This window comes from Panicum hallii, chromosome 9 (assembly GCF_002211085.1).
Source record: "Panicum hallii strain FIL2 chromosome 9, PHallii_v3.1, whole genome shotgun sequence".
Taxonomy (NCBI): domain Eukaryota; kingdom Viridiplantae; phylum Streptophyta; class Magnoliopsida; order Poales; family Poaceae; genus Panicum; species Panicum hallii.
The window spans coordinates 14,912,282-14,924,481 of NC_038050.1; the positions used below are offsets into that span (position 1 = coordinate 14,912,282).

The window sequence follows — 12,200 nt, forward strand, 5'->3', positions numbered from 1 at the left end:
AAATGCGGATCAAAATGATAAAAAAAAAGCTCGAAATAGTTGGTGCCGAAAAGATGTGTCAAAACAACCACCTACTGTCATTGAGCTAGACAGCCCGATCATTTGAATGAACGAAATAAGAGTGTGATTTGATCACAAGTGGAACGCTAAGCAAGCGTTGGGAGGCTGCGAGCTTCTGTACACACATGCACGTGCACATAAGCTCTTGCTTGTCTGATGCGAGCCAACGATAAAGATCTGTCTAGTCTTGTTTGGTATGGCTTTAGTTTTTCTTAAAATGGCTCTCGAAGCAGTTTGTTTGGTAAAGCGGCTTCTCCAGTGAAGATATAGCTTTTTTTTAAATTATTTTGTGAAACGTGGGCCTGCGGGAGAAGCTGTGCCAAGCTATGATTTCCAGCTTATTCTCCCTAGTGTAAGCCGAAAACAGTTTTATCAGGTGCTTCGTAAATGAAGCTGCTGAAATGAAGTTTGTTCGAAGCTCTTCAATAAGCTGGCTCTAATGCAGCAACACGCTTTCTACGTCCATAACAACAGCACTAATGCTTTTCTCACGTGCATGAGCCGCAATGCGATCTTATCTCTTCAACACCAGTGTTAACGAGTTATATCTCTTGGTGATCCGAATGATTAAGCATAATAAACCATGTCTAATGACATGCATGACAAGATACTTTTACCCCGGTTGATTTAAGTATTTAGTTAAAAATTGAAATTTTACTGCAAGCTTTAGGAAGATAATGTCAGCAACCTAATACAATCTATTAGAATGCTTGAATACAATTAAAAATAAATAAATGACATAAATCAAGCTACTTAAAATAGAAAAATCTAGAATTTCTGCAAGCGATAATGGGCACAAACGGTATTAAATGGTAGACATACTCCCTCCATCTAAAAATAAATTATTCTAGAATTAAAAATTATTTTAAAAAATAAATCATCTTACCCTATTTAGAAAGTGCATATGCATGTAAAAATCAATTAATGCCAAATATGGATAATAAATAGGGAAAACATGGTTATTTTACCTTCTTGTTAATTTGTCCTAAAATTTCTCAAATGCCTTATTTTCTGGGACGGAGGGAGTATTCAGGGACAAAGAACACAACAATCTTGCACACACGTCGTTCCTCGGCTCCCCGACCTCACATCATGTGCGGTGCAGGCACCGCCACTTGAAGTTGCTGGAAGGTTACGGTAGCGTCGCTATGGGGACACTGAGGACCAAGTTGCTGGGACGTTGCGGTAGCGTCGCTATGGGGATGCTGAGGAACGTCCGTGGTGGCGTAGGAAGCATGACCGTTGTGCCTCCCGCTCGGATGAGAGATAGGAACCGACTCCCTGAAGAGATAAGGGAGAAGAGAGGGGTGGGCGGAGGCTTCACACAAATAGATGAAATAAGAATCTGCAACATAGTTGTCTGCTAGACATAGACATACACATGTCTGAACATATTTATATCATAAGCCTATATGGATGGAGTGGGCATGTTAAATAGTTTGATGATGACTTGCCAACACATCTTTCCCATGCACATGCCTTCACACCGTTAGCCACGTGTCATGCACTGCATTGGTCTACATGTGTAGTCCTGTGCATTCATGAATTTTTGACAAAATAAACGAGAACATGCAGCCGGTTCTTCTACCATTAGCAAAGTCATTGGCATGCCCAACTCTAATAAAGCTACAGGATGAGCTTAGCCCGACGAGGCGACGAGCTTGGATCAAGTCGAATTCACTTTGGGTCAACTCTATCCAGTGGCGGAGGACGCGACAAAATCGTGGTATGACGGCGGCGCGCGGGGGGGGGGGGGGGGAGCAGGGGGCGGTGGCGCGCGGGGGGAGCAGGGGGCGGCGCGCGGGGAGGAGCAGGGGGCGGCGCGCGGGGGGAGCAGGAGCAGGGGCGGCGGCGCGCGGGGGGGGGGGGAGCAGGGGCGGCGGCGTGGGGGGAGCAGGGGCAGGGGCGGCCTAAATTTTTTTCTTCCTATTCCCGAGCGTAGGTATGGCGGTTGCCATACCTTACCATATAAGGTCCTCCGCCACTGACTCTATCCCTATAAACATCTATAAGTGTTTGGAGCAAGAAATCTTGATATTGATAAAAATTACAAAAAGTGATTCAAACAATAAACAACGGTAAATATAAACATTCGTGATTTGATATATGACCTATCGATCTAAGCTAGTAAGCTACACTAATACCCCCATATGAATTGTACGAATTTCATTAGAAATCGCAAAATAAAGGTGAGTAAGTGCTATTCAACGTTCGGAGCTAAGGAAATGGGAAATCCTTTTCTCCGAAATCCAATAGGAAGATGCCCACCTCACACCTGAAATAAAAGATCATTCAACCCTTCATTTTCTTTTACTTCACGGTTGGTAGTTAGATTACTTACGGTGAATCTATGCATCCAAGGCTCGAGCTCTCTAATATAGGTGGCTAGTGAATGGATCTCTAGCTTCATCTACATTGTCTTGGATTATTAATTGGACCTATGTCTATTAAGCTAATTAATCAATGTAAATCAAGGTTCAAAAAAATGGTGGTATTCATATTTGTAATAAAACCATCTGGAAAAGTTGAGAGAATCACTAACCAATTTATAAGGTGGAGCTTGTGTATACCTGGTAAGAAGAAGTTGAATAAAGGATAGAAGGGTGCCACGCACGTGCACTGCCAAGCTGACTGCGACACGTGGGTTGCACTTGGTCAATGTTCTGCAGTTCTGGATCGTGGATAGTTACTAACGTGTTGATGCCTAGGAACAAATGACGGGTGCTTTTGCAGCTCTAAGGTTGTGTTGGTCTCGTGGCACGTGGCACAGATCTTAGGATCGCATCCGGACCTGCTCGGGAACTCGTTTGATGGAGCACTGGTCCCAGTTAAAGTGCCTCTCGTACATGCACTTGGATGGCAACAAGATCACCGGCACAATGCCGGTCAGTTACAGCGCCTTGACGGCATTGGAAGACCTTGAGCCTCGCATTGAATCTTCTATCTAGCACAATACCGCTGGTACATGCTGTCGGGACAAATCCCTCTGACACTGGGGAACACCCCACTGGGATGCTACGGCTGGACCTGTCCGGAAATAAAGGGCCTGTTTAGATCCCATGTAAACGCAAAAACGCGTAAACGCAAAATGGCGGCTGTAAACGCAAAAAAACCGTAAACGCAAAAAAGCTGTAAACGCAAAATTTTTGAAGGAATCTTGCCAATTTGAAGTACTAAATGAAGTCTATTTACAAAACTTTTTGCATGGATGGGCTGTAAATCGCGAGACGAATCTAATGAGCCTACTTAATCCATATTTTGCAACAGTGATGCTACAGTAACCATGCTACAAATTTTTTCATTTACAGGGCCCAAATACCAAAAAAATTGCGCCGGTCCGTTTAGATGCGTAAAGATAAAAACACTGTAAACGCAAAGAAAATTTTGCCTTTACGCGCCAATCTAAACAGGCCCAAACTCGAAGGCGGCGTGCCGGTGGGGCTGACCAAACTTGCCCACATGTGTCACCTGAAACAACCTGACCGGAAGTGTCCCGGCTCTGCTCGGAAAGATGACCTCGATGCAGGAGCTGAATCTTTCGCTTGGAGCCCATCAGAGCTGCCTCTAGACGGCACATCGTGAGGCGGCGGATCACCGTCGCGCGGTCTCCGCCACCACGACTGCTCGCCTGCGATGATCCACACGCTGGACGCAGACTTCGAGCCGACGTGTCGGACTTTAGCCTCGCCCCAGGCGGCTGGGCCGCTCCGACTGCAATAGCGTCGCCGGATCCTACGGCTACATGGCGCCAGGTAAACACAAGGAATTTGCACTGCGTGGGGTGTTCGTGGGCGCAGAGCTGGCGTACCTGAGGCTGACGACCAAGTGCTACAACTTCAGGGTGGTGGCGCTGGAGCCTGGAGATACTGATGGGCAAAATTACCCGGGCGGGCTTAGCAGCTCGCTACACTCGCGGCTCCCCAAAGCGCAGCACGGCGGCGGGTCGCTGCTGCTGAAGGACCCCGAGGCCCGACCACGGAGGCTGTCGGTGCTGGACAGGCCGTTCACCGCGTTAAGGATCAGCGACCTGACCAGTTCGCAAGGATAACGCGCTGAAGTTGTACGACAAAAGCGGGACGACCCATTTTACTTGCATCCCAATTCACATGATAGAAAGACGGCTCGTCATGGCGACGCGCCACAACAATACGATTGCATATAGGATCATCTGCCATGGCGATGGTACTGGGTGTGATGTGCACAATTGCACAGCGCACTGCATAAACTTCACAAACATTGCATGATCTCGATAAACTAAACTTCAACAAGGCCAAATAAAAAGAACAGACTGGACTCGTACCATAAAAATGCATTAAACAAGTACCGTGACAAATCAGGTCCACGAGATACTTCCATAACTAATGTGCGAAAAGAGGCTCAAAAAATGTCAAAATTGCAAAGCAAGCAGAACGGCACAAAATGCGAGAGCATATAACAGAAGTTTCGGGGGTACAAGATAGAAGGTGTTGGCAATTCACTATAGTCGCTTCCCAAAGCTTCACTCGTCATCACCGAATGTCATCTTCTTTCCTGAAAATTTTGAAACACATAAATCAAGTGTACCCAACAAACACAGCTTCACTCAGTTTAGAATTCTCGCAGCAGAAGCAAATCAAATGGCTAAAACAAATGTGAATACAAGCAATTTGCAGCTGTGATGTAACAGTAGAGTTTACCTGTACTAACTGTACCAGCGCTCTGCCTGTAGGGTGTGCCCCGGCCTCCACGGCCTCTGTCACCCCTTCCACCCCTTCCTCCAAACCCACGTCCACGTCCTCCGTCGCGTCCACGGCCACCACCTCGGCCCCTGTCACTTCTCCCTCCTCTTCCACTGAAACTTCCACGCCTGCCACCACTGAAGCCACCATCTCTGTTGTTATCAGGCCTAGGCTTCGCCTCATCAACATACAAGCTGTAGCCACCGAGGTCACTTCCGTTCAGCTCATATGCTTTATTCAAGGAATCGGGGTCCTTGAAGTCCATGTATGCCATCCTGCAAAACCAAGCAAAGCCTCATCTCAACAACAAGGAGCTTTTGGAAATCGTTACTTCTCAAAGTGCACAAACAATAGCCTCAAACAGTTCATCCCAAATCTTGTGCCCCAAAACAGGGGCTTAACCAAAGTATAAAGCATTGATATGTGAAGAGCAAACTGACCCTTTGGATGCACCAGTTTCATAATCCTTTGGAATTGAAATCCGAACAATCTCTCCGCATGAGCCAAAATGTTCTTCAAGAGCGCTTCGGATCTGGCAACGAAAAAATGTCAGATATAAAGAGAAATTGTTCCAGAAAAATAGACTAAAAATGTCAGATATAAAGAGAAATGTCAGATACAAAAAGAACATAAAATTACCTGGTCCTCTCCACTAGATGTGTCAAAGCCTTTAATAAATACAGTGTTGCCTGACCTTGGAGCAGATTTCTTGAAAGAACTGTTGTCCCTCCTGAGTAATACACTAAATTAAGGCACACAGATAATGATTGGTAATACACTAAATTGGTCATTCCCTATAGGAGAACCACCAAAGATGAGATAGAGAATCACCCGCTGCCAGGAGTGTACGCGCCCCTCTCAACAGCAATGTCGACCCTCACAGGCCGTCCCATCAGGTCATGATTAGCAAATTCAAGTGCCTAAGATGAGAAAAAAGAGTTCATTAACAAATTATTACATGGATGCATTGAGTGTTAGAACCTGTTGGTGTCAAATAGAACTTGACCACAGTGAGGTTTTCTGATCTAAAAGTTGACTAAGCTGCCTTGAGTACAAATTAGTAAGCAGATTGTTCACCTTCTGAGCAGCTTCAGCTGTAGCGAATTCAACATGACCATAGCCCTTCATGCTCCCATCCTCAAAAGTAGACAAACGAACATCTACAACCTCACCAGCCTCCTCAAAAAATTGCTTACTACAGGATGTGGATAAAAGATGTTAGTGGCAACACATTTCAAGAAAAAAGAAAAGAAATTGACACACTCCAATACTTACACTTGCTCACGATCTACACTATAGGATAAATTGCCAACAAAAATCGTCTTTGATCCAGCAGACTGACTTTGGTTTTTGGCAGGAGTTTTGTCCTGCAAGAAATAATACACTTGTCAAACATCCATTTAATATGAAACAGACAAAATATTCAATAGTTTAGATTGTAGAAATACTTCATTCTGTGCCAATTTTGTCTTGGGAGTTTTAGCCTGCTTGTCACTTTCCTCTTCACTATCTTCTTCTTCATCACTGCTGCTTTCTTTCTTTGAAACCTTAGTGGCAGGCTTTGCAGAACCAGAAGAACAGTAAGCAGGTGAAACAAAATGTTCAAAGGCAGAGCGAACATGAAGAGAGAGTACCTTTGGCTTCTTTTGAGGAGGCTCCTCGTCACTTTCATCAGAACTCTCATCGGAACTATCCTCAGATTCGTCACTGGACTAGAGAGAGAGAAACAGTTTGTATTGAGTGGCAGCAATATAATATGTATATCACAGACAAGTGAAACTACTAACTTCATTGAAAGGCATACTGTGATACGGAAGCCCCCCCCCCTCCCAAAGCATATTTTTGACGTTTAATTTCAGTTATGATATACTGTCGACTGCTACAAACTCAACATCGCACTAAAGCCATTTGAAAAACCAATCGATGCAACTTTTGTACACTGAATATACGTATAAATTGAATATCTTGGGGGGTGAACATTTAATTTTTCAAATCAAAATATGCTTTTATAAAGTGGGCACCAATTACGAGTCAAAGACACAAGCAAGAGAAAGCATACTTGTTTGTTCTTCTTATCTGTTGCTAGAGGCCTTTTTGCAGCAACAGTAGGTTTTTCAGGCTGTAAAGACAATTGAGACAAATTTAAAAATTTGCACACTATTTCGTTAACGAGAGTACAGAAAAGGAGTGGGACCTACTTCATCAGAATCCGAATCTGACTCAGATTCTGAGCTATCACTAGATTCCTCTTTCTTCTTAGGAGCAGCAGCCTTGGCAGGCTTTACTGTTTTAGCATTGTTATCCTGAAGACAGATAGAAAATGCAGCTCTATTAGAAAGTGTTTTTTTTTAAGTATGAAGCCTCCACCGACCTATGCAGTAAGGTTACTACCTCATCCTCAGACTCAGAACCAGAACTGTCACTCGACTCTTCCTTTTTCTTGGCTGCTACTGGAGCTTTAACAGGCACATCCTGGAAAAATTGTTCATGTCAGGACTACAACTGAAATTATTTTTTAACACAAACACCTATCAAAGGTAATCAAATCAACGGACAAGTACAACATGTGGATCCACAAACATATTACCTCATCTGATTCATCATCAGAATCACTGTCAGAGCTATCAGACTCTTGGGTCTTCGTTTGCGCAGAGGCAACTGAAGGCTTCTTTAGCTGAGCAGCAGGCTTCTGAAAAGCAAGAAAGTGCAACAAATGTCAGCGAGAAAATGCAAAAAGAATTCACAATGACTGATGTGATACTGCATAGATATTCCGGACAGTGGTGTCACATTAGTACAAGGATCTAACATTACATATATGTTCCTTATAATTGTTTTCCTACAAAGACACTCATGACATTTCATTTAAGTATTAGCTTATCAAAGATGTGTATATACAGTTCCAAAACATGGAAGATAACAAATACAATACTTATGAAAATTAGTATTTTCATACCACTGCTGAGATCAACCTTGAATACAGTAGTATTTTGATACTTACAGGATAACAGTCCAGAAAAGCACATAATTTATACACAAAAAGCTCATGCAGAAAGGTAGGTTGGGCAGACAACAGGTACGAAGAACATTCAAGATTCACATTTGAAGATAAAATAGGTAGCAAATACTTACTTCATCCTCATCAGATTCATCGTCCGAGCTACTGTCAGAGCTGCTGCTGTCAGACTTAACCTTTTTGGAACCATTACTAACCACTGCAGCAGGCTTCTTTGTAAGGGTAGTGGGCTTCTTTGCAGGTTCGTCATCAGAACTGCTATCATCATCACTATCACTGCTCTCATCACTGCTGCTGCTGCCAGCAGCAGCAGCTGAAGGTTCATTTGAAGAAACTTGTTTTTTGGAAGGTTCCTTAATTGAACAAAATATAAGTACGGATTGGTAAGGAAGAACTCCCTAAAAGAAAGTGAATAACGCTTACATCATCTGAGGAGCTCTCATCGCTGCTATCATCACTGGTCTCCTCTTTAGCAGGTTGCGTGCCTTTCTTTGGTTGAGTAGCCTTCTTTGGCTGGACCTTAACCTGCAAAGATTTTCGTTTTCTAGTAAGCTGAAAATAGAAATCAAAAGAACACGAAGATCCCATCCATACACAAAAAAAATTATCTGTAGTGCATACCAATGAAAAAGCCAAAATGTGCAAAACCATGTTGCTTTTTAAACGTGATTGCTATTTAGAGCTCAAGTATTAATAGCATGAAACTATAATGCAAACATCTAAAAAAAGAATGGGTGGATGTCAAGGATATTCTAAAAGCCCATGAATCTCAAGTTTAGATATCCTGATAACGGCATACAGATACCAAGTAATGCTTTCTTCAAGGATCAGATTTCTATGCAATTGTTTGTTTGAAAAATAGTATCAAAGATTGTCACACATATTCAATAAGGCAACTGCAACAATATATGTATAATTACAAGTTACCGCAAAGGCAAGCTTAACTCTCAAAAAGTGTCAGAGAAAGCAAATTAATAAATCAATAGCATGCAGCGAATAACAACAATACAAAAAATACAGTACACATATCATGCAATCTAGTATGGCATTGTAAAGCAAACTAATCTTCAGAGTTGAAGCATATAACTTTAGATTTTAATGTAAGGGGACGAGTGAGCCAAAAAGGAAAGAACAGTGGTACCTCCTCTTCAGAATCTGAAGAATCTTCCTCAGAGCTACTGCTCTCAACTTTTTTGGGAGGGGGCTGCTTCTTCACTGGCTCAACCTTTACAGGTACAGTCTTTTGCTTCTTCGCACTGACTGCCTTCTCAATCTCAACTTCCGCATTTCTCTTCCCTGTTCATTCGGATTAAAAAAATGTTGTCACACCATGGGATAACAAATGTAAATTCAAAGCCTGTGAGACAAACTTAACAAAGAATTACTCCACTACTTAGAAAAAATTACCCTTCTTTGCAGACTTGCCCTCTGGGACCGAGACAGCAGCAGCAACCTCAACACCGGATTTCTTGCTTGACTTGCCCATAATAGCTCAGCTAAGCTCCACAGAAAATATGGGCAATAAATTTAGAATAATGCATAACAGCAGTACAACAATTGAAAAACTAAAAACTAGCATATTCCTTATGACCATCATAACAAAGGCGAAACATGAAAGTTACCGAGTACACTCGTGGCAATCGGTCACGTTAACGAAATATAAACAAAAAAAATCCAATACTCGAGGTAACTAGTCAGTAAACACAAGGTCGAGAACAGATTTCTAAAAAAAATCAACACGTCATAATGAACTGCTACTCGCGCTCCACCACCATGCAAGCAAGCAAACCCGCTGCCCGCAGCGAATTGGACCGATTGGGGAGAACTGAACAATCGGATTCGAGTGCTCGAAACGACGCCATGACCCCGCGGAATAGAACGAGAGATTCAATCAAGCAATCAGAGGCTAGGGTTCCTTACCGAGCGCAGGAGATACGGACGGCGGCGCGAGAGGAGGTGGAAGGAGAAGCGGCGGGTTGGTCTGGCGGCGGCGCGGGGGGGAAGGCTAGGGTTCCGGCCGGGTCGCGGACCGGAGGGTTTAGGGTGGGTTTGGGGAGCGGCGCGCAGGTTTTATACCATGTCCAGAGAAGCGCTACTTTTGCATTTCGCCCCCACTAGGAGACGATGTTCAGTTGCAGTATGCAATCGTCCTCGCCTAGTCGTTTGGCTGCGATGTTATGTAAATATAATAATATTAAGGTTTTCAGTATAAAAATACTTTGATATTTTGATATGGACCTCGAACGATGGGCCTTCGTGGGCCAGAAATAGCGGTTCGGCTGGAGGATGATGACGCTGGTCTACAACTGCATCGCGGCCCATGAGGAAAGAAAAAGCCTTTGCTTCTCTGCTACACGCAGGTAAATGCATTTGCTCAAAGAAAAAGGTAAATGCATGAGCAACGTGTACTCGGGAAAAAAAACAATTCCATAATGATCAAAAATTGAAATTGTTTTGGAACAGATAAAAATGTTCCATGCATTAAACTGTTTCAAAAAATATAAATATTCTATCACAAAATAGAAAATATTATGAGAATAAAATAAAATGTTCTATAAACAAGACAAAAAAATGGAAAAGAAAATTGTTCTGAACAAATAAACATATCTTGAAAATCCGTATGACGTCGTGCTTTCTTTATGGGACAACGTATAGCAGCAGCTGCTGCCGGCCAATTAGAAGGAAGTTAGAAATAAACAGCTATTGAGAAAAGAAAAGCTCGTGTGTTTATATATGTGAGCCGCACACATTCAAGATTAGATCTGCATGTGCTCCTCTACGACAGCACGTATTGTGGTAGCGCACCGCGCACGTGACAAACAGAAATACCGCAAACTAGTTGATGATCAGCCTGTTTTACACCATACGGCCGAGCAAATAATAAGTAACCTCTCGTGAGCGACTGCAGCAACGGTCCATGCTAAAAAAAAAAACCTGCAGCAAGTCTCCGGTTCCTACCTACAGCTAAGTGACGAGTGTACCCGAGCTTTTCATTTTACCGTGTTTTTTTAAACCGGGTTTATATTTCATGGATAAACTTTGGAGGATAAACTTTGGTGATTACAGTCCAACTTATAAGAACACCCTCAAAAGAAAAAGAAATTACATCCAAGTCCTTGTAATATCCTCCCGCTCTTTGTCGCCGCCGCCGGCCAGAGCGAAGCCGATCCCCTCCCTGGCGAAGAATATAGTCTTTTGTTGCCGTCTTGAGCAGTATGTCGAATCTGACACGAACTTTGAATGCTGAACGACCCAACTGAAAAAGATGGTTTTTGACCATCGCATCGCTTGGCATCGAGGAGTTTGGCACCACAAGAACCGGCAGCCACCCTACGTCGTCGGACGATGATTCACCATGAAGGGGAACCGAACCACCAAAATTGGTGGGATCCAGAAACCAACCCGATTTCACCTGTATTGCTAAAGAAAACTTCTAAAATCAACGCCAAAAAGAACAACACCCCCGAGGAAGACAGGAAGTAGCAAAATAACCCAACGAAACTTGAGACTCCAGATCCAGGGTACGCACACCACAGCGGCTCCTCCGCTGGTCCAAGAAGACTCACCAATGAGGTGGAGAAGAAGCCGGCGACTCTTATTCCACGCCCGCAGCTCAATCTTTTTTAGCACACCACACCGTTTCAGTTCTCAATCTTTTTCATGCAGCTCAATTTAACCCTTCCTTCAATGTATCTTGCCACATTGGCACGCTATGTCAGCAAAGTATTCCTATTTTTTACAATTAGTTCACACGTACTTAAAGATAACACAACAAAATTTTAACTATAGTATCTACATGATTTTTTTTCAAAAAAGGAACTTTTGTACATGCATAATAAATATATTTGGAATCAACTTCCTTCCTAGGTTATTTTAGTTTCATCAAGGTATCTTTTATAATGATTAAATTTATAGAAATATTGATTTTTTATTAACCATAGCTTGCTAGATGTGACGAGGCATGCCATAATAGGACGAAGGACTGAGCTGGATGGAGAAGTTTGAGCATCAAAATGATCATTTTAAAAATTTACGGATGAAATTAAGCTTCAGCTGAAAGTTTGAGGACGAAATTGTTATTCCATATATTTGTTTGGCCTCCCTTTAATTTTCTCTCCAGTTCCGTCACTACGGCGAAAGGGCACCACTATTTAAATGCAACAACAACGTGTACCTTCCTACACTAAGGGGGTGTTTGGATTCTCAATGGCTAAAGTTTAGTCCTATCACATCGTATGTTTTAATATCAATTAGGAGGACTAAATATGAGCTAATTATAAAACTAATTGCAGAAGCCTAGGGTTAATTCGCGAGATGAATCTATTAAATCGAATTAATCCATAATTAGCACATATTTACTATAGCATCATGGACTTATCATGGATTAATTAGGCTTAATAAATTTG

General features: G+C 42.8%; 1 protein-coding gene across 2 annotated transcripts; it reads right to left on the reverse strand.

Annotated features, from left to right (window-relative positions):
* Positions 1–4,335: 4,335 nt before the first annotated feature.
* LOC112877295 (nucleolin 2-like) lies at positions 4,336–9,829 on the reverse strand. 2 transcript variants are annotated; one of them, XM_025941543.1, is made up of 18 exons: positions 9,715–9,829; positions 9,202–9,290; positions 8,936–9,090; positions 8,218–8,319; positions 7,911–8,147; positions 7,366–7,467; positions 7,170–7,250; positions 6,977–7,081; positions 6,838–6,897; positions 6,413–6,490; positions 6,227–6,337; positions 6,054–6,145; positions 5,856–5,973; positions 5,610–5,698; positions 5,418–5,508; positions 5,219–5,310; positions 4,737–5,053; positions 4,336–4,590 (listed from the first exon to the last, which is right to left on the reverse strand). In XM_025941543.1, the coding sequence occupies exons 2-18, from the start codon at positions 9,278–9,280 to the stop codon at positions 4,559–4,561; spliced, it is 1,941 nt and encodes a 646-aa protein (XP_025797328.1). In that variant the 5' UTR covers positions 9,281–9,290; positions 9,715–9,829; the 3' UTR covers positions 4,336–4,558. The 2 variants fall into 2 exon arrangements, with proteins under 2 accessions (XP_025797328.1, XP_025797329.1); XM_025941544.1 differs by lacking the exon at positions 6,838–6,897.
* Between the last annotated feature and the right edge of the window lie 2,371 nt (positions 9,830–12,200).

What these genes read in the sequence shown, in the direction of transcription:
- LOC112877295 (XM_025941543.1), bottom strand. Translation starts at nt 9,280, where the DNA reads ATGGGCAAGTCAAGCAAGAAATCCGGTGTTGAGGTTGCTGCTGCTGTC. An exon ending in GCGTACACTCCTGGCAGCGG is followed by an intron (nt 5,509 to 5,609) that starts GTGATTCTCTAT and finishes TGTATTACTCAG; the next exon opens with GAGGGACAACAGTTCTTTCA. An exon ending in CGCTGGTACAGTTAGTACAG is followed by an intron (nt 4,591 to 4,736) that starts GTAAACTCTACT and finishes CAAAATTTTCAG; the next exon opens with GAAAGAAGATGACATTCGGT.